The sequence below is a fragment of the Balaenoptera acutorostrata genome, chromosome X (assembly GCF_949987535.1).
Source record: "Balaenoptera acutorostrata chromosome X, mBalAcu1.1, whole genome shotgun sequence".
Taxonomy (NCBI): Eukaryota; Metazoa; Chordata; class Mammalia; order Artiodactyla; family Balaenopteridae; genus Balaenoptera; species Balaenoptera acutorostrata.
Window position 1 is genome coordinate 28,376,865 of NC_080085.1, and position 23,013 is coordinate 28,399,877.

At 36.5% G+C, this 23,013-nt stretch overlaps 1 protein-coding gene across 1 annotated transcript in view; it reads right to left on the bottom strand.

Annotated features, from left to right (window-relative positions):
• The window catches only part of DMD (dystrophin), a 2,123,648-nt gene that overhangs the window by 848,399 nt on the left and 1,252,236 nt on the right, over positions 1 to 23,013 (bottom strand). The window contains exon 45 of the mRNA XM_057539128.1: positions 14,265 to 14,440. Coding sequence (XP_057395111.1) covers positions 14,265 to 14,440 — 176 coding nt within the window. The remainder of the gene's footprint in view (positions 1 to 14,264; positions 14,441 to 23,013) is intronic.

Sequence of the window (23,013 nt, forward strand, 5' to 3'; positions counted from 1 at the left end):
TAGACCCATATTCAAGTATGCTCTTGTTCTCTTTATTTTGTAGATCAGCTTTCCCCCTCCAGCTATGTAATTGCCCTTTACTCAGCCTTCTTTACTTATTATCCAAATTCCACATCATTTAATACTACCAAAGATAGTATTACCCTTAGATATTGGAGGAAGCACAAATATGAGAAGAGACAGCCTTGAGTCTTTCTAAATGGTTAGTAAAGATGGAGGGAACACTCGGGTTTTTTTAAATTTAAAAAAAAATTATTTATTTTTGGCTGCGTTGGGTCTTAGTTGCTGTGCACGGGCTTTTCTCTAGTTGCGGCGAGTGGGGGCTACTCCTTGTTGTGGTACGCAGGCTTCTCATTGCAGTGGCTTCTCTTGTTGTGGAGCATGGGCTCTGTGTGTGCAAGCTTCAGTAGTTGCAGCACATGGGCTCAGTAGTTGTGGCTCGCAGGCTCTGGAACGCAGGCTCAGTAGTTGTGGCGCACGGGCCCAGCTGCTCCGCGGCATGTGGGATCTTTCCAGACCAGGGATCAAACCCGTGTCTCCAGCATTGGCAGGCACATTCTTACCCACAGCGCCACCAGGGAAGTCCAACACTCATTGTTAATTTGTCTTGTCGCTGTTATCCTTATTAGCTGTTTTGTTCACATAGGTAAATATGATCATAGGACAACAGAAAAGGCACAGATTTGGGGTCAGCATCACTGACTTTTAGTCCTTGATCCTTCTATAATTCTGATTAGCCTTGGCACAGTATCTTAATCTTTTTGAGCTGCAATTTGATAATTTGTAAAACGGACAAAGGAATACTGCCATCCTCTGATTACCGTCTCACAGTCAGGAGAGAGGGTGGACATGAAAGATCTTTAAAACTGAGTTGCTGTGAAGATTACACAGGGAAACATTTGTAAAACTCTTGACAAAGACCATTCATTGGATTGACACAAAATTTAGTGTCAATATTAACTCTGTTACTTCCAAGTTTCTAGACTTGACAGGTGAATAGATAGTGATGCCACTCAGAGTACCTTCTGTGGAGGAATAGAATATATTTAAGTGTTGGATACATTGATTTTGAGGCCTCAGTGGGACTGAGATATGTCCAGTGGATTTAACTACAGGAGATCATTGATGGCCTTGGCAAAGATTGTATCAGAGCAGTGGTGGGGACCAAGAGCAAAAAAAGAGAGATGAGATAAAAGAGAATATGTGATTTTAAGTATTAGTGACTAGGAAGAGAAGGATTCAAATGGGAATAACTACTAGGACGAGGAAGTAAGAGACCTTTCACAATTTTGGCTGCCTAGAATCTGAACACCCTGCATACATGGTGGGATTTCCTAAGATCAGTGTGGAATCTGAAGGAGGAAGTTCAGTTTTTGAATCTGGAAATTAATGACAGAAAATTTCAAGGGACCATTTAGAATTCTTTCCATCAGCAGTGGCATTTGTCACCCCATCTGTAGTGGTGGAGTGATCCATGGCAGCATGCAGACACAGGGTATGATTTGGACTGTTGTTCCTAGAGCTGAGCGTCTCCCTCGGTTTCTGCCCATTTTTGAGCCGATGTTCTATCCTTCTATATGGGAATAGGAGCAGGTCTTTATCCTTCTCATAAAGTCAATTTCTGCTTACATTAAAGAGAACTGGATTCTGTTATTCAGAGCTAAAAACCCTGACAAGTACAGTGGAGCACATTAAGAAAGGAGTGTTGGTAATTTATTTTTAATCTGGGAGCTAAATACACTTACTTGGTCAAGGGTAGGAAGCCAGTAGAGAAAGGATGAAGATACACTTATGCTTGTGTGCATACAGGGGAGAGAGAATAATTAATTGAACAAGGTTCCTGTGAACTAAGAGATAAGGTCTTCTGAAAATGAGGAGATATTATTATACTGGTGAATGTATAACGAAGTGAAAAATTATTAGATTAGCAGCTCACACACGTATGGTGTTTTCCATTTTAGAAAAGGTTTTTAAAAACATATTTATCAGTGGATAAAAAGAGAAAAACATATTTTCATTTAATCTATATGGAAAAAAGCAAATTATGATAACTTTAGATATATATTAATGGCCAAACTACGCCAGTTCAGAATTACTAAAAAAGACGAGATTTATTAAAGGGAACATGAGAATAGACTAGCACACATATCTAAGGCATCCTACAATTATATTAAATCCAAGGAAGTAATCAATGAAGTGATCAACACATTTTTATCTCTAGTCCAGGTTTTCCTTTGTGCACAAAGATGGTCTACTGACCTGTGAATATTGTGTTTCTTTTTAGTGGTATGATGGCTTGTAATTCTAACATAAAAAGCACTTCGGAAATGATTGCTCATTATGTGAAATATGTCTCATAGGACAGGCTTTGAAGGTAGTCATTTCAAGTTTCCTCAGCAACAAGGAAAATGGAAAGAATGCAAAATGCCTTTTGGTCTGTTTTAAGAAAATGGTGGGATCCAGGTGGAGCTGCTGTTGAGTCAGACAGACAACAACAGACAGATTTTAGACACCAATAACCTTAAAGGGAGAGTGCATTTACAGGACTCCAAGTATGGAGTCTTATGGGGCATGCTTTGCTTTGTGCTTATTTCTCATGTTATAGGCTCTCTAGCTTCCTCTGTATTGACCATCTGCATTTCATTGAATGCTGTATCCATGCTTTAAATATGCTGTAGACAACCTCGCTTTCACCAGGGTGTCCCAAACATACACAGAGGCCATTTCTGATCTGCGATTAGTAGGATGAGAACTTTGAGCTTATTTTTTTGTATGTTGTGATGAATATGTTCTCCTGGTCTGTCTCCCATATTTTGTCTACCAGCGCTTCTGATTTGTGAGTTACGGGTGGTAGTCTGTGACCCCATAGAGATCACAGGTTTTACTTCAGTCAGTCAGTCACCACTAGTATTCATCTGCCACAGTAGCTTCCTAACACCTGAACCCTTTCTCCACAGCAGTGTTTATTGGTTAATACGTACTCTGGGAACTCTCTTTTGTTTACCAGCTAGTGAGTAAATGAAATGAGAAAGGGATCTCATTGAGAAGCGGTTAGTTGACTGGGGATTGCTACCATGGCTTCACTGAGAAGAAAAAGGCTCAGTGCCTTCAGCCTTGCACATCCAAATGCATGTTTTCTGACTACCTTGTTTTAATTGTTCCACAGGCCCCTCAAAGCTATCATATCCCAAGTTGATGTCTTTATGTCTGATTTGCCTTCTTTCCATCTGCATACGGCCCCTTGTATTTCCTCTCATAACTAACAGCACTCCATTCGGCCAATTCTCCAAGCCAGAAATCTGGGGAAGGGGGTTCTCCTAGAATCCTTCCTTCAAGCTCCCAACTCTCTCATCTAATCAATTACCAAGTTATTTTACTTTCATCTACCGAGTATCTTGAATGTGTCTCATCTTTATAAGCTTTATTTTGCTCAGACACTCATTGTCCTTACTCTGAAATACTACAAAACTACTTAACTTGAGTCACCCAGCTGCCAGTCTCACCCTCTTCATTTCACCCTGAGCTCAACTATCAGAGGGGCCTATATGGCTCCAAATCGCATCCATTGAAAAACCTCCCCATGTTCTTCTATGCCACCCCAGAAAGAAGTTTTTTGAGATACAAAATCTTTTATGACCTGGCCCATCTTGACTGCTCTATTTAGCACCACATCACACTTTGTCCTTTAGAGAAACAAGAGAAATCCTCTTACTAAACTTGATTGGGATGACTGGATAGGCAGGTTTTGGAACAATGTTGTTAAGCTGGACGGATTATATAAAGTCGTTTATGCATATTTAAACATTTTATTTTCACCTAGAACATATAAATGATCATTAACTCACTACTCATTTGGTATGGGGGAACTGACTGAAATTCAGCATATTCTTTCTTGTATAAAACACTCCTAGACTGCATAATCTATGACTTTTAGTTTTGATTTCTTTAGAGTAAGATTTAGAGACATTGGAAAAAAATCTAAATGCAAAATCCTTCCAGATTTTTGTGGTTTCTACTCTCTACCCCCAATTTTAAATAGTTGCTTCATCCACATCTAATTGAACAGCATTATTTGCTAATCAGTCTTCCAAAGCATTCAACTTAGTTTTAATAGAAACCACAATTTTCTTTCTCTCTGCATTCCAATTTTATTAGTTTATGTAATATTTAATTGAATAAGAAAATTCTAAAAATAAGAATAACTTGCATAAATGGGTTGGGAACAGCACACGGCTGACTCTTAGAAATCATACTCTCAAATGGTGGGAGGCAAGGTGCATGGTTTCAGGAAGTCCACTTGAAAAACTTTTAAAAACATCTATAAGTTACTAATATCCAGCATTCAGTTTAGAATAGGAATTGGGCTGTTGGTTTTATATATAGAATGAAAAGCTTAGAATAGGTAGATGAGTAAAGTAAATGGAGATTTAAGACAGCATATCTGTACTGAACTGCACGTAGTCCTTCAACGTATCTACTCTGTTTCATTGATTTTTGCTCCTATCACGTTTCCTCTCTGGTGTGTCCATTCATTCTTCACTTGACTCCTGCCAACCTACAAGGCCCATGCCAGAGATCATCCTCCCTACTTCAACTCGCACCTCCCCAGCCCCATAAAAGTTGATAGAAGACCATACAGAGTATGCATTCACTTGTGTATCTATAGAGAGCGATACTGTCTGTACCAGCCGATGTGACAGCATGTTTGGATCCAGCTAGTCAGTTTCACTAGAATTTGCCAAGTTTCAAAGAAGAAAATAGGACCTAAAAGGATTAGCTATGAAGCTAATTTTTCATAGTCTTTTGATGAAGAATTATGAATGCCCTTGAAAGCTTTTCAAGAGTCATCAGAGAACAGATGGGAAGAGATGAGCTTTTCCATAGACACCTGTGGATAATAATATCTGTATGATCCTCTCTGATCAATCTAAAAATAGATCTTTGGCGATATGGATTGCATCTAAAATATCTTCTGGTTACAGGTTGGATGAGGGTAAAATACCTAATTTCAAGTCTAATTCCTACTTAGACCACTAGAATTTACTAGTTGTGATCCAGTAAGACTGACACAAACAAATGTACAAAGTGTTTGAATCAAAGACCTTCTTTTTGGTGTAAATAACTATGGGAATTGAAGTCATTTTCTCTTAAGAGTATTAAACTCTGGAGAACACCTAAACTATGAGTTATTAACCCAACTTCTTCCATTTTTAAGATTAAAACGGATCAAGTCCAATTTTCAGAACTAAAAATATATCCATGGAAATGTGATATTATAAAAACATTTTAAAAAATGGTTCAGGCTCTGTAGATCTATTTTTAACCTATGTAACAATGTCAAGTGTAAAGATTTAAATGCCTAGTTTAATTTGAATGTGGATAGAAATTTTTACTATTTAAATTGAGAAAAGAATTTTTGGTCATCCACAATGTACTAGATTTTCTGCTAAGTATTGTGGGTTATAGAGAGGAGAGTAAGATGTTGCCTTGCCCTCATGAAGCTTTCAATCTTGCTGGGGAAATAAAATATATGTACATATGATATATAATAGATATGTAAAATGTCATGTGAGTGTTATGAAAAGGAGCAAGAAGAACTTGAGAGCAAAGTACTTCTGCCTGAGAAGAGCAGGTAACATTCATTGAGGAAATAGCACTTCAGTTGGGTTCTGGAGCATGGGTAGGATTTTGAACAAAAATTAAGGGGAAAAGCAATTTAACACAAAAGTAAATGGCTTTTGCAAAAGCTGAATGACAGAACACATCAGGTCATTTTATGCTTGAGACACCAGCTGAAATGGTGAAAATGGCGGAAAACATGCTTGCAAAGATAGGTCAGAACAGATTTCATGTCCTATTCACTTGCTACTGAGTATGGCCAGGTAAGGGAATGGGCTTGGTAAGTGAGAGGCTGGTGGGCAGAAACTGTGAGAAATAAAATATTGCCTGCCATATCAGTAAACAAAGGATGTCACGGTCATCAGAGATTGCAGCCCTCCACCAGTGAGTCCTGAGGGAACTCAGGAAGGAAACAAAGAATACCTGCCATCTAGCAGCCATAAGACTGCAGCCACGCCCGGCGGTGAGCCCTGAGGAAACTCAGGATGTGAAAACACAGGATACTGGCCTGAGATAGCTGGGGTGCATATCAAACGAATGACTGAAGTGAGCCCAGACTCTTGCATCTTCCCATAGGAAGAAAAGTGCTAAATTCCTTAACCTGAGATATCTGGTTTTCTTTAACAATTACCTTTCGACATTCAGGCTACCTGCCCTTTGTTGCAAAACTCCCATATATCCTAGCTCCCCTCTCGCCTCGCCTCCTCGGAGCAGTTTTCTCAGGGTTACTTGAGATGCTGCCTCCCAGGCTTGAAAGCCTCAGTATGTCTGCCGAATAAAACATAACTCTCAACTTTTAGGTTGTATATATATATTTTTAGTCGACAGAAGTATATCTTAGAGAACACTAAAGGTCCAAGCTAAGTAATGTAAAATCGGATCTAGAATAACAATGCGAGATTTAGGACTATTTCGGCTTATATCCTGGTTCAAATACTTGCTAGTTATGTGATCTGGGGCAAAGAACTTCAGCAGTCTGTGCTCCAATTGCCCTTCTGTAGACATGGAAATAAGAATAGAGTTGTTATGAGGATTACATGAGCTATGTAAAGCACTTGGAACCGCTCCTGGCAATATTAAGTGCTGTCGCCACCACCACCATCATCATCATCATCATCAGTATATAAGGGTCTATATAATGTATTATTAAGTCAAATGTCTATGGGAAAGCAATTAATATAAATGACTGAGGTGGAACAATTGTGGCAAACTGAAGAGAAGGCTTGCTTGCCCAAACCAGTGCTGCTCAAACTTTAAGATGCACATGAATCACCTGGGAATCTTGTTAAAATGCTGACTATGATTTATTAGATTCTGCATTTCTTAGCAACTCCCGGGTGGTGTCTGTGCTCTGGTCCAGAGACCACACTTTGAGCAGCAAGAAACATCTGTTACTTAGTTGCAACTGATCATGCCTTGAGAGAACGTCGGAATGAGTGCCTAGTAGCCAGATCTAAGTTTTCAAAACGAGACAGAAATCCTTTTTTTAAAAAAATATGAAGACTCTCAATTTTTAAATTATTTCATAACAGTGTCTATGTAAAAAGACCACACGCTTTCCAAGCTAGATTCAGCTTACGGGCACTCAGTCTGCAAACTCCAGGCTGGATGAAGAATCAGGGTTAAAACTGGTGATAAGAAACCAGGGAAGTTCAGGTATAAAGCAAGTGGACTCCAGTCAGGGCTGGAGGGATCCTGGGGGGCCAAGGGTGAATGTGTGAAAAGGCTTTTAGCGCTGGTTTACACGCATATGTTGGCTACATTTAAAATATGGCCTACACCACAAAGAGACTTGTGAATTATAGTAAAATTTTGGTTTTCATTTTGTAGAAAACAAAGTGCTATCTGAAGACTATTTTGTTAGGGACATCTGAATTAGTGAGAAGCCAAAATTAAAGAAGACTTAAGAGAAAACAGTTGTCTTACAAAGGGTGCATAGAGTAATATGAATTGCTAATGGAGATTTTCAAGAAGAGGTCCTACTAGGCCTACTTTAATGAATTAGATAAGGCTCATTTCTAATTAACAGCATCTATTTGCATGCAAACAGTGAGCTAAGGTCTTTAAAAAACAATTTCTTCCCTTAAGTACATTCAGGAATGCCTCCCATTAGCTTATTTACACTATTAATTTGCTTGGTAAACTAGCATAGATTATATACAGGTAAACTTTCGTTCAAAAATTCAGCAGTAGAGGCACTGAAATGAATAAGAAGTTACTGCTTTTACATGAAGTCTAACACAATAAGAACTTTTTAATATGCTTAGCCTTACTTTGGATTTTGATGTATTCTGATTGATAGAGATGTTTGCATCCTTGCAAAAGTAACATGAAAACATTTTTTCCCCTAGTACTGCTTGCCCAGAAGGGTGCCAGTATTCCTTTGAGAAGGTGTTACTTCCCCGGGTCTTGGCTTCTATATAACATTCTCCAGTGAAGGAAATCAGAGGCCCTTAGAGAATGCTAGATTCCATACCTGGGGCAGGGAAAATACAAGGTGAACCCGGGACATTTAAGCAGAAAGCTTGAACGGGCTCCCACTGGTTAAATTTGGTAGAGGTGAGGATCAGCAAGAACGATAACTAATTCATTACAACATATTGACTAAATCAGAATCCATAAGTCCATATTGAGATCAAAGAGAGAAAAAAAGGAGGTGTTTTCTTTTTTTTAATAGAAGAAATCAGCTTGTAGGATTCATGTCAGAACTAGGAGAATCATAATTTTGAGTCCCCAATGTAACAATTGGGCCAGGGAAGGATCATCAATGGGTATTAAAGCCATCAGATGACTTACTAATTTCAAATAAAAATATATTACTTTACAATTCAATATCTAATTGTTGCCATCTTAAGCAAGTGATCAAACTTAGCATCATTTAGAGTGAGAATACCTCATATTATGCATCTCCTGATGTGATAAAAATTACATAGCATCCTATATGAAGTATTCTTGCCAAAAACATTTGACTTGTATCTTTTCAAGTTTCATCTAGACCCAACTTCCAGTTTAAAAGAAATACAGAAAATAGAAGGTAAATGGAATTGAAATTGGAAAAGAAGTAAAACTGTCATTGTTTGCAGATGACATGATATCATACATAGAAAATCCTAAAGATGCTACCAGAAACTATTAGAGCTCATCAATAAATTCAGTCAATTTGCTGGATACAAAATTAATAAACATAAATCTATTTCATTTCTATATACTAACAATGAAATATGAGAAAGAGAAATTAAGGAAACAATCTCATTTATCATTGCATCAAAAAGAATGAAATACCTGGGAATAAACTTATTTAAGGAGGCAAATGACCTGTACTCCAAAAACTATAAGACACTGATAAAAGAAATTGAAGACCACACAAACAGAAGGAAAGATATACTGTGTTCTGGGATAGGAAGAATCAGTGTTGTTAAAATGACCATACTACCCAAGGCAATCTACAGAGTCAATGCAATCCCTATCGAATTACTAATGGCATTTTTCACAGAACTGGAAGAAATAAAACTTAAATTTGTGTGGAAACACAAACAACCATGAATAGCCAAAACAATCTTGAGAAAAAGAATGGAGCTGGAGGAATCAGGCTCCCTGACTTCAGACTATACTACAAAGCTACAGTCATCAAAATGGTATGGTGCTGGCACAGAAACAGACATATAGACCAAAGGAACAGGATATAAAGCCCAGAAATTAATCCACACAGCTACGGTCAATTAATCTACGACAAAGGAGGCAAGAATAAACAATGGAGAAAAGACAGTCGCTTCAATAAGTGGTGCAGGGAAAACTGGACAGCTACATGTAAGAGAATGAAATTAGAATATTCTCTAACATCATATGCAAAAATAAACTCAAAATGGATTAAAGACCTAAATGTACGACTGGATACTATAAAACTCCTGGAGGAAAACATAGGCAGAACACTCTTTGACATAAATCGCAGTGATATGTTTTTGGATCTGTCTCCTAGAGAAACAAAAATCAACTAATAGGACCTAATTAAAAGCTTTTGCACAGCAAAGGAAACCATAAATGAGATGAAAAGACAACCTATGGACTTGGAGAAAATATTTGCAAATGATGCTACTGACAAGGGATTAATCTCCAAAATATACAAACAACTCATACGACTTAATATAAAAAAACAAACAACCCAATCCAAAAATGGGCAGAAGACCTAAACAGACATTTCTCCAAAGAAGACATACAGATGGCCAAGAGGCACATGAAAAGGTGCTCAACATGGCTAATTATTAGAGAAATGCAAATCAAAACTACAACAAAGTATCACCTCACACCAGTCAGAATGGCCATCATCAAAAACTCTACAAATAATAAATGCTGAAGAGGGTGTGGAGAAAAAGGAACCCTCCTACACTGTTGGTGGCAATGTAAATTGGTGCAGTCACTATGGAGAACAGTATGGAGGTTCCTTAAAAAAACTAAAAAGAGTTACCATATGATCTAGCAATCCCACTCCTGGGCATATATCTGGAGAAAACTCTAATTTGAAAAGATGCATGGACTGGACATTAAAAATATGGTGTTATTTTCAAATTTCTCGAGCATGATAAACACTCATGGTTATATACAGCATGTCATTATTCTAAGGAGATGCATGCTGAAGTATTTAGTGGTTAAGTATAAGAGTGTTTATAATTTACATGCAACTGTTAAAACAACAAAAATTTGTGTGTGTATATTATTTCCTATATTACATAAAGGCAGATACTGGGGAGGTAGAGAGAAAGAGAAAGAAAAAGCATATATGGTGAAATGTTAATTGTTGAATCTAGAAATGGAGGAGGAGGAGAGGAGGGTATATGGGTGTTCATTATGCTACTTTTTTTCAACTTTTCTATATGCTTGAAATTTTTCACTAAAAAATGTTGGAAAAGAAGAATTTCAAGCAATATTTTCAATCCAGTAAAATTTAAATTAAAGTTGTTATTCCTCAATATATGTTAGTACAATTTTTGTCTTATCTGTGAAATGGAGGAAGTAATACCACATTCGTCAAAAGAAAAGAGGAGAGAGAATCTCTTAAGATCATTTTTTATTGCTATGGGCAATGATTCAGAGATTCCTCAATTTAGGGATTTCACCTCCCATTATGCTGCTTCCCTCTTTCATTCAATCTTTCATAAACTGACATTATTCTAAGTAAAATACAGTTTCTTATGTTGTCAGCAACCCATTGCTTGAAGGCCTGCCCACCTACATTCCCTTGACTGGTACATCTCCTGGAAAACTCCAGGATAAAATAAAGGAATGTCTGAGGATGGTGACTACACCATCAAAAAGGAGTAAAACCATGATATTCGGTTAGCCAAAAAGTTTGTTCGGGTTTTTTCCAAACGAACCTTCTGGCCAACCCAATATATGCGACTGAGGTCTGGGCAGATTAAACGAACAGCTGACTAGAAATAGTGTTGTTGTTGTTGTTGTTGTTGTTTTAATGTTATGGACCCCTTCAGCAATCTGGTGAAGCCTGGGACTTCTCAGAATAATGTTTTTAAATCCAGAATATAAAATACATAGGACTCCAAAGGAAGCCAATCGTATTGAAATAGTTTCAAAACTATTAGAAACACAAATTTGTGATAAAGTAATGCTTGCTTGTTTATTATTAACACATTAATAAGATACTGTGGTAGATCTAATAACTACTGTAGTTTTGAAGCAGTGATAAGTATGAACCATACTTTGAGATATATGTAACAACTCTAATGAGATAGGAAAACATCTGTGATTTCACAGATACTGCTCGCATTGCTCTGGTTTGTTGCCTATATTCAAAATGCAAGGGGATGCTCAACTTCAGTTAAGAGGTTAGTGAAAACAAAGAGGTATTTCCCCCCATTCAAGCTCATGGCACCCCTTGAATTCTATCAGTGGACTGGAGGCTTAAGAGTCTTCATACACAGGCTTGCTTTGTTTTAACCTATGACTTTCCTTTATGGTCAATAGGTTTTCATTTGCATCTTCTTCGTTTACAAAGACCTTTTCGGTGGCTAAGCCATCATTAAACTCATTACTATGATGCTTAAACCTATAGATGTTATCCAGTTCCTCTGCTTCATAATTGAGGCAACGGTAAATTTTCTATATTAAATTGCACAGCTAATTGACTATTTTATACTTCATTTACTTCCAACACAGACTAACCTTAATGGATGTCCACTGCTATTTGAAATTTTCTGAGAATTTTCTTCTCATATTTCTGATAGCTTACATTTTCAAAGAGAAATGTTTAAGATTATGTAGCTATAAAGCTACAAATAATTTTTGTAGACTTTAATTGCTTAAATTATACACTTTTTTTCATTTGTGTACATGGACTATGAAATATGATCTATTTCCAACAGCTGTATTTAAATCCCGCTGCAAACTAAGAATACTGTTGTCACCTTGAACAGTCATCTTATTTTTCACCTGTGCAATAAATAACTTCTATCTCCTTCTAACTTCTGCTTGGGGTGCACTGAAAGCATGACACTGATTAATAATAGTCTCATGTACAGCCCTCCCACAATTGTTAGGTTAAGTAAAATAATATTTTATAAAGAATATGTTATTTTTACTTTATGTGCTACTGGGTGCTTGGAAATAGCTGTGAGTGTATTTGTATAGAAATGACACTTATATTTTATTACTTTTTTACATTTCATAAAATTTAAATGATACAAAAATCCTGAGTATGCCACAAAACTGATCTCAGTGGAAATTTAAATATGCTAACATTTATTTTTTAAATGTATCATGAAGTAGACAACTTTAAAAGTTGAGTTAAAAAAAAACTCAAGGAAGCTGATCTTGACTTTTTAAGGAACAAAAGTGCAATAGTTAATGTAGGTCAGAATGTTTAAATGGGAGAAATTTTTTCTAACCAATTACAGCCAAATCCCTAGCTGTAATTAACCTACAGTTTGTGTAATACTTCACAACAGAGTCAGCATACACCAACTTCTTATAAGCTTAGAAAGATCTAAAATTTTAGAGCTTATTTGGTGAAACAGGTATATTGCCCTATCTTCATTTATAAGTTATAATTTGCATTTAGAAGTCAATAACCAATAACAAGAATTTAAAAATCCAGGTAAGAAGTTATAGAAAATATTAACAAGCTTTACTCAAACATTATGAGTAAGGTATTTCAAAATGAGAAACAATACCTTGTATACAATAACGAAAAAATAATCCCCCAATCAATTTAATACACTTTATGAATTCAACATATTCTTATACATGCTATTCAATTTTCCTTAATCTCCCCATTTCTTAACATCTTATTTTAGACTAGACTGGGTCTGGGGCAGAAATGATGTTATACAGGTTTAAACCTGCTCATAGTGTAAAAATATCAGTTATTTAAATAATGGGATAGTTGTGTATTTAATAGAAGGATTTCAATTTTGGGGGGAAAAAAAGTGTATGACTTTCCCAAGGAAGCAATTTAACTACAAAGTTTGGATCTTTATTTTATGATTATATATATAATATATAAAACAATATATATTTTGTTTTATATATATATAAAACAATATTTTCTAAACCACGATTTAAAATAAAAATGTTTTTAGATGATGCTATTATTTTTAACTTTAGCAAGATTTGTGTATGTGTGTGTGCACATGTGTGTAGATTAACTAATGCATTCATTTTGTACAGCAGTATGAATTGTACCTACTTTCTGAATAATGCAACATGAGCAAAGGTGGCCAGAGGAGGTGGGCAATGACAATGGACGTAATTCCAAAATCTTTCTAACACATCCTCACCAAAGACGCTCATCAGTGAGTTGTTCTAGCTTTCTGAATATTAAAATCCACCTATTATGTAGATGATAGGTAGGAAGCAAGAGCTTGGCAGTAGAACTGAGTTTTCATTGTTCATAACAATAGTCTCATTTGGTAAATAACGACCAAGTCCTCCCTTATGAAACAGGAAACATTCGCAACAACTGGAAGCATAATACAAAATCCTGTTTATAAAAATATCTATGTTTTCCAACTGCAGCAGCACACACTTGGCTTTCTGTGCTTTTGATACATTCCAAGGGAAAGTTAAATGATGACTGAATTCAACACTAACCTTTCTCAGGTTTTGTTTTCCTCTCTAGACTTGAACGTTTTCAGCCCAAGTCCCTCTTCCAGAATGTACTAAGAAATGTAGTGGAACTAAAAGGTAAATATGACTATCATGTTTTTCAGCATCATAAGTCACATTTGTAGCTGTTAAAAAAAATCTAGCCAAAGAGCAGTCTTTCCTACAAAATGGTCATTTATAACTTCCCTTTCTCATCTTCTTTAAAAAATAATTGAGACGCAGCTTGTTTAAGCTAGAATAGACTGAAGACATTCATATTTCAACAATCATGTGTGATTTTTAAAGCAAACTTCAAAATTTAAAACAGTCAAAAAGCACTGCCTATTTAACTAGCAACAGCTACGTATTTTATTATTCTAGAAAAAGAAAGAACAAGTTCACTATTGCTATTAACTGCTGATGGGCTCCTTAACGTTAGTGCCTTTCACCCTGGTTATAATCTTTCACAAAATCTTTTTTTTTTTTCTTTTAAGGGCAGCTTAAACAGCTCCGCTAAAACTTTAGAATTCCTATTTTATCTGTCGCCCTACCTCCTTTTTCTTTCAGCCAGCTGTTTGCAGACCTCCTGCCACCGCAGATTCAGGCTTCCCAATTTTTCTTGTAGAATGCTGGCATCTGTTTTTGAGGACTGCTGAATTATTTCTTCCCCATTTGCATTCAATATCCTGACAACAGTTTGCCGCTGCCCGATGCCATCCTGGAGTTCCTGTGAGATACCAAAAAGGCAAAACAAAAATGAAGCTCCATGTCCTTTTATTTGAGAAAAGATTAAACAATGTGCTACCACATGCAGTTCTATTGGGAGAGAAAGAAATAAAAAAGCTCCATGTGAAAGTTTCTCTATGAAACTGACATGCCCATATCCAAAGGATACAAGACAGAAAGACACCTTTTATGTGTCAGTAAAAAAGCACCCTCTCAGTTCAGCTCGTTTTTATATATGTAAAGCTTGTCAGCTAGAGGATGTTATAATGTCCTACAAATCAATTAGTTGGAAACCTTCTCAAGAGCAAATTCGATTTCTTGTCCCCACAAGGATATTCCATGTTTAATAGTCTATGAAGTATTGTAAAATTTAAACATGAAGAAAGTATTTAGATTTCTTCGAGACTGTCAATATGAGAGGTGAAAAAGAAGAAACATAGTGTAGCCAGAGTATTTTTTAAAAAGCCTCGAGATATTTAAACAAAAATTCATTACTATACGAGAAGGAAATTTATTTCAAATTCTGTTTCCATCAATGAATTTTGCATTATAAAACCACATAAGGCTGAGAATTAATTGCTTTCAGGGGCAGCCTATCAAGAAATCCCTAAGGTACAGAGAAATTTAAAAGTAATCTATAGCCACCAGAACATTTTTATGAGTCATTGATGGTGTCAAGCTTAAATATCTCTGCTTTTTATCCTAAATGAAATTTTAAGAGTAGAGTGTCAGAAAAATAGATCTTTTAAAAAAGACTGTTACAACCAAATATGTATTAAAAATGCCTTTTGCCGTTAAATAAAAACGGCACTCTACCTTTTTTTAAAAAAAAAAGGTAATCTAGAATTTGTAAGGCAATTACAACCTATTACTAAATCTGAAGTTTAGAAAATGAAGTAATATAAGAACTTGAGATATTTACCATATTTCAATCTAAAGGACTCACAGACCCTTATGTATGGATGGGACAGTCATTATGCAGACCACTTTCCAGTACATGTGATTCTAATTACATAATATTCTTACATCCCTCTGTCCCAAGAGCAAGTACATACAAACTCCATTACATGCTTGCCAAATACATAAATGAATGCCTGTTTTCTAAGACTGGGTCAAATCTCCTTTAGATTCTCATTACACATAAATTTCTTGGGTTTTTGTTTGTTTGTTTGTTTACTACTTTCATGTATTATTATTTTGAATACTAGAATTTTTGGTAGTATGTCTTCAACAGTTAAAAGACTCACTAAATCCACAAAAATGACAACAGGCCATTATTCCAGGAGCACAGTACCTCACAATGAACATAAAACTGCACAGTCACTGAGCTATTCGTAAGCTTTCCTGACCATACTCTCTTGTGCATGAGATGTGCTCTAGTAAACACGTGATACTTCCTTGCAGCTAGTTGACTTCACTTGCATCACACTCTTTAACACCTGTTCAGATCACTGTTGCATGTGACAGTCATTGCTTAGTAACAGGTAGCCCCATTCATAACAAACTGTGTCTATATTATACCATAAATTATTATATTTAATTATAATACCATAAATTCCTTGAGGTCAGAGATTGTGTCCTATATACAGTCTTGTTCCTAATGCTTACTATAACATCTGGTTCATGAGGGGTTTCAATAAGTATCCACTGAGTGAATGCATGAATCTATGAATAAAGGAAGCGGAGGAGGAGAGGAGGGGAGGAAGGAAGGAGTTCTCATCAGTGCCAAGGTATTATTAGTATTAATACTGATCACTGAACCTCCTAGAGAGTCAAAGAAATAAGTACAGTTTTCTAGGTTTTAGGCAGTGTATAATCTAGCTGACAAGATTAGACATATTTGTGAAGGATAATTTGTTACACTATATACAGTAGAATAGAGAAAGCAAGGTGCTCAATAAATGATAGATCAGAAGGGGGAGGATCTTAGTGGAAGGATGAAAAGGAGATAATTTGGCGGATAATTTGGAATTGAAAGAATAGGTAGGCCTTAGGGACATGCAGGGTCGGGGCAGTGGGGGGGAAGGGGATGGCAGAAGACAAGGCCTATGGTGTGCAATTTTTGTGATCTGACCCCGAGTATACATTTGGGCTCTATGTCACCGTATGAGAGTGGAAGTTTAGGGAGAGGTGTAGCCCTGGATTAATATTGGGCTTGGGCAGAGAGGACCTTGCTTTTCATTAAAGACTTTGCAATTCGTTGGAGAGCAACAGAAAATGACATAAGTACAGGCGTATCAGAGCTAGAGCTGTGTTCCTAGGTAATTCTGAGGCAACGTTTAGGCTAATGTTAAGGCAGGGACACAGGTAAAACAGCTAGGACAGGAGTCTGCGAGGTAGGTATTGGGGCTAAACCTAGAGTTTAGACAACGCACCAGAACAGAAAGGCAAGACGTAACATGAACTGTTAAGGCAGAATCAACAGGGTTGGAGAACTAGCTGGATCATGCAGTCATGAATGACTCCTGAAATGGGGAAACCTTTGCCGAAAACACCAAAGTCAGGGAAGCTGTTAGAGGAGAAAGATTATGACTCTAATTTGTATCTCCAGTGGTGTCCAATACCCACGACTGTTAGAAATACTTTTTAAAAATGCATGGAGCACCTATCAGATGTGTACTATAGCACTGCGTCTCAAACTTTAATGTGCACATCTCCTAGAGATCTTGTTAAACTGCTGATTCTGATTCAGTAGGTCTGTCGAGGGCCCCAAATTCTCTACTTCTAACAAGCTTCAAGGGGATACTGATATTGTTGGTCTGGGAACAACACTTTGAGTAATAACATGATAGAGTAAATGCCTTCTGGATCTTTGTTAAGGAATCAAAGAATTCTTGAGGCTAGGTTATAATGCTATAAACTAAAGCTGCTTCAGAATTTTCTCTCAGCCCCCTTGCTTTGTATTTTTGATCTTGGCCCTTCTACTTCATGGCTGATGGCTACAGTGACTTTTACAATCCAATTGTAGAATCAACAAGGGTTTTATTATTTCTATTTCCCAGATAAGCGATAGAACTGAGTAGCTAAGAATGAAGCAATAATTTAAAATTGTTAGATCCAAATCTCATTTATACAGAGTCCCAAATCAGGGCCTTCAGATTTTTTTTTTTAATTTTGTGAAAGAAGAGCTCGTTAAATAGTGTACTGCATTTGTGTGAGATTTTGTAATCGGGAGAAGTATTTATAGTGTGTGATTGACATGAGGAGAATTTTCAGTAATAAAGCTTAAGACGACAAAATAATGGATCAAAACAGGAAGTAAAAACTTGTACATGTTGTTTTACAGTTAGTCTCTGAGCCCAAAGATAAAATTTGACTTACAAAATTAAATGTAAAACCTCAATCAACTTTATTCACTTAGTGAAAGACTAATTTTCATTCTATAGCTTCTAAATATTTTAAGTACTAAATTATTCACTACCAGTGAACTTCCCAAGCTTTGATATCATATTAATGTTCTGTTCTCATAGGCATCCTTATCTATTTCTCTGGCAATTAACATCTAGTCTTAGCTTTGGCTAGAAAAAAATCATAATTAAATTGATTGGATTATTCATCATAGTTAGAAAGCTTATTGTGTTTTGATTCCAATATTAAAGCATCATTCTTAATAATGACTGCTTATCAGACTCCCCTAGGGAGCTTTTTCAAAATAGAAATATAAAAGTCCAGAATTCCACTGTAAACCAACTGAATCAGAATCTCTGCGTGAAAGGGGACAAAGGTGCATAAAATAGATACACTATTAAAGAAAGGTAGGCAAGAAATACGTGGAGCAGAAGGGGCATGTTTTAGAGTTACTGCATTATTATTAACTTCTTGTATGCTTTTTAAATTGAGAAATGTTCCTAAATTATAGAAAGTGACACACATATCTAAGTCCTCCAAGTCTGGTCAAACTGAGGGAAGAGAAGAAGAATTATAGGCAAGGAAGGAACAGCTATCAATAGATTTTTATAGAGGGAAAAATATGAGACAAAGAAACTAGTACATTTTATATGAAAACATTGCGTAAGTTTAATAAGTATATTTGTAAAACTTTCCAAAACTGTATCAAAACACAATACCTGGAAAATAAAATGTGACAAATGAAGAAAAAGAAAAAGCTAAGAAGCAGTTATGGGAAATTGTACAATGACAAATTGGATAAGCTATGTAGGAGATAAAGAATTGGCAAAATATCACAAACTAGGTGGAATAGGAAAAGAGACGAGACAAAAAGTGATTGGGAGAAAAGATAAAGACTGAGGGAAACAGGAGAGAGAAAAACAAACCTTCACTGAACAAGCAGATATGTCAAAAATCCAATCCTGTGATTTACTGGTAAGTCTGTTAATGTTTTATTTTGAGACAGATTAATCATTGCCTCAGTTTACTCATTGGTCAAGTGAAAACATGTAATAATATGAACCCTCTAGAGATTTGTGAAACTGCCAGGTAGAAATTTATGGTGCAATTTCATAAAAAAATATGATGCACTATCTTTGCCACTGTTCCTCTTTGTCAGTCCCTAGGATTCAAGTAAGAGTCTGAAAAATTGTTTCTGGTCCTTTTCTCAAAGATAAATTGGACACGTTTGTCTCTCATGTTAGTTCTTAGACTATACAGTCATGACCGTCTCTAGAGGTTTTAACGTGCTCAGAAAATATCTTTCAACTTTTGTTAGATGATGCATTTTTGTCAGGAAATGGACACATACTTAGGGAAAACAGCAGACTTAGCAACAGGACACACTCAACCTAGCCCATTCATGGGCTGGGTGATTCTATCCTCGTGAAAGACTTGATGACCCTGTGAGAGCACCTCATGAGGATAGTGACAAGGACTGAAAGATGGCTAACACTGGGGAAATCCAGCAGTTTAAAAGAGGGAGAAAGAGAGGCAGAGTGAAAAAAAATAGTACACACAAAAATAGGAAGGATTAGAAAAAGTGAAAAGTGGTAATTTTTTAGTAAAGAATGAAAGGTGTAGGAGGCAAGAATCAAGGTCCAGAGCCCAGAGTGAGGAGATCAGGAATGATGCCTACATATTTACTACAAGATTAAGTCCAAATACTAGCCTTCCAGGCAAAGTGTGAAGGGCCTCTACAGCCTGTTCTCTCCTCCGCCTTTGCTGCTCCCCAATTCCAACTTTAACTCCAGCTCCCAGGAAAACAGAATGGCTTTCTGCTTCCTCGAGTGTCCCAAGTTTTGCAGATCAAACTCATTGCTCAGCTTAAATGTTCGTCTTCTGCTGGGCCCTTGAAGAGCCGAGAGAGAGCTAAGTGCCTCACCTTTGTATAGGTATTTATAAAATATTTCTATTTAGTGTCATTCATTGGTAGCGTTCATGTCTATATTAGACTTTATAGCTAAGGATTAAGTAATACTGAAGGAGTTTTCTTCTTTCGACCATAAAATGTCTCCAAATTTGAACTGTACCTCAGATTCCACTTTTATCTAAGGCCCTACAGATCTTTGATTTGTGATTTGCCAACTAAATCAAATCAAAGGGAGCAGCCTTCACAAATGATCAATCAAAAATAAAATGTACCTTTTTAGTCTGTTATTTCTCCTGGTCTCATTTGTTTTGCATTTCAGTAAACATTTATTGTGTCCCACTAATAATAATGCTAAAACAACATGTATGTTTTTGTTAGTTTGTTACAGGAAATGGAGGCAGCAGGGGGTCTGGTTAGATTTCATCTAGTACTCTTTTTTCCTGTGTAGTAGATGTGTTCGTTGGTACCATTCACTATCTGCTCCTGATAATGGTTGCTATAAAAGAATAATGAGAACTCCTCCTCAAACTAGAATTAGATTGTTCCTTTTCCAAAGCAAACATCCTGCCAATGAACTAAAGGAAAATTATGTACAGTAGCGATTTATTTTAATGGGACATTTACCTAATATCAAATTACAATGAAATTTCCTTTAGACGTGTTTATCTCATCCACATCAGTGATATATACATTCATTATTATCACTTCTATTAACATGGATACCAAATGAATTCATCATAAAGTACTTTAAGTACTACAGGCTTTATGAGATTATCTCAGGCTTTTGTTTTCTTCCTTCCCCAAGAAATAACGCCTTGGGGGGGAAAAAAAACCCCAAAACATGCATTTCTCAATTTCAAGCAGATTCCAAAGGAATAAAACAGTATATGTGTTAAATCTCTGCCTTTGGGGATCTGAAACTGAAGGCTGCACGTTCAGTCTGTCCTCAGACATGTTTTGGCATTAGGACTTTAATAATTTGAATGCCTTTAGGTGGAGCATACACGCCTTCCACTGCCCTCTGAGAGCAGTGGCCCTTGCTTTAAAGGAAACTGTTGTTATAAAGCACACAACTTTGCAAAGTTAATAGGTTTTACTTTGCTCAAATCAATGTTAGGCCTCTCTAGGTTCACAGATTTATTCAATCCTTCTTGGCTTCTAAATCATTCATTAGAACTTCAGGAGAACTACCTGGAAATATTTAAGAGCTGTTTTTCTCTCCATTTACTTAGATCTGTTAAGAAAACAAATTGACGTTTCTCTGATCAAAAGGAGGCTTTTGTCTCTGGCCATGCTTTCATTACGTGGTCCTGGTAACAGAACACATGACTGGAGGCATAAAATTCTTTCTACGTAATTACTAGGATAGTTTTAAAAACGTGAGATATCTCATCACTTAATCTCATTATCTAATCTCACTGGCTCTGAAAAGCTGTAGTTCCTGTTGGTACTTGCCATGTTTATCAAATATTTTCACCCATTGAGTCATTCATTGACTGAACAACTACTTACTGAGCATCTCCTATTGGCCAGGCACTATGCTAAGTGTTGTGTTCATCACTGGCCGCAGTAGAAGGCTGGATTGGAGAAGGTCTAGAGTAGAAATAGAGAGACCTCGTAGTTATCACTGTAGTTAAGGTGAGGAGAAATAGTAGCGTGGATTGGGGAGTCAGTGGTACAAGCAGAGAAAAGTTGATGAAACCAATTGATATTTGGGAGGTAGATAGATAGGATTTAGCCATTCAGTGGAGATGTGAATGAAGGAAAATACATCAACTGGGCAGTTGGAGATACTGGGCTGAACCCCAGAGGAAAAATTCGGACTGAAAATATAACTGCGATCATTACTGGCAGAGCTAAGTCTAAAATTTGTGATGTGGGTTTGGCTCTGAATATGGTTGGATTTTTCATTTTCATTGAAAACTTTATGGGTAACCTCAAAGGTAGCATTCATAATCCAAACATATTTGGGGACTCCCTGAATATTTGCATGAAAATTGCTACATAAGAAAGTGAGATGAGTAATGTCATGACTGGCCCTTGCTCTATCTCTACACTGAAACATTTTCTGTTCATCTGCTGGCAAAGAGATCAATCTCATGATGTGCATAATATAGAAAGTTGAGAGGCAGTACAATTCTCCATTTCAAAAAAAAGAGAGTATCGCTCTCATAAAGCTGTTTGTACCTACTTACCCTACATTTGACCCACCCACTGCTAAAAATCACTGGACAAAGATGAATTAAAATATACTCATGAGAGAATGAATAAGAGATCAGGAATTAAACTTGTCCCTTAACAAACTCCTTTTCTGTACTCAAAGGAATTCTATGTGCTTTAACTGTGGCATAATCTCTAAATGGTTGTTCAGTGTAGGTAAACTGCTCAATGCAGGTAAGTATTCTCTTCAGTATGATTCACTCCAACAAATAGTTAGGTTACTATTTTGTATCTGATACCTTTACAGTGATAAATAGGTTCGTATTTTCCTGTCAATACTCAGTTTCATGGCAGAGAGAACAGGAAGCAAATAACTACACACAACACTGTATTATAATGAGATTATGGAGATGATCTGTAAAAGAGACCAATTACTTGTGTGATTGTGTATATGATTGTGTGTGTATACATATATGTACCTAGGTTTGGGGAGATGATCAGGAGAAGAAACACAGAGATTGTGGTAATTATGATTATCAAAGCCTGAGGCACTGGACACAGTGCTGGGTACCGCTTACCTTAATAATGGTTCAATAAATATTCACTGATAAATTGAGCATAAAACTAGGCAAGATATGACAGTACTCTTGAATGGTTTCCCATCTGAGAAAGGTTAAAAGTAAAATTTTGAAATATATTCAACACCCTAGTATGGAAGAGAGACATTAAAAAATAATTGTGTTTCACTAAAGTCTCATCTCTTACCACAAATAACAAGTTATCAAAGTAAGGTTTAGTTTCTCAGGCCCCTGAGAATGGAAAGGCCCAGAAATAAAGAGGGATAAAAACAGATCCCTGTGTCTAACATCAATTAATTGATTTTAAACATTAGCTTAGATTACAGAACCCCCAAGATATCCACTAACAATCCACCTCTAAGCACATGTTGGGCATCGCTAAGCCTTATATGTCCCTCTTGCCAAGTTACACAGGCATTAAACACAAGCTACCCTTTTTTGTTAAAGCCTTAATTTCTGAGGTTAGCTTTCTTATTTTCCAACTCATTATCTGTTGTATGGCAATGCTTCTCTCCTTCATGGAATTAGATGAGAAGATGATAAAAAATAATTGTGTAGCTGTTGTTGACTGAGCAC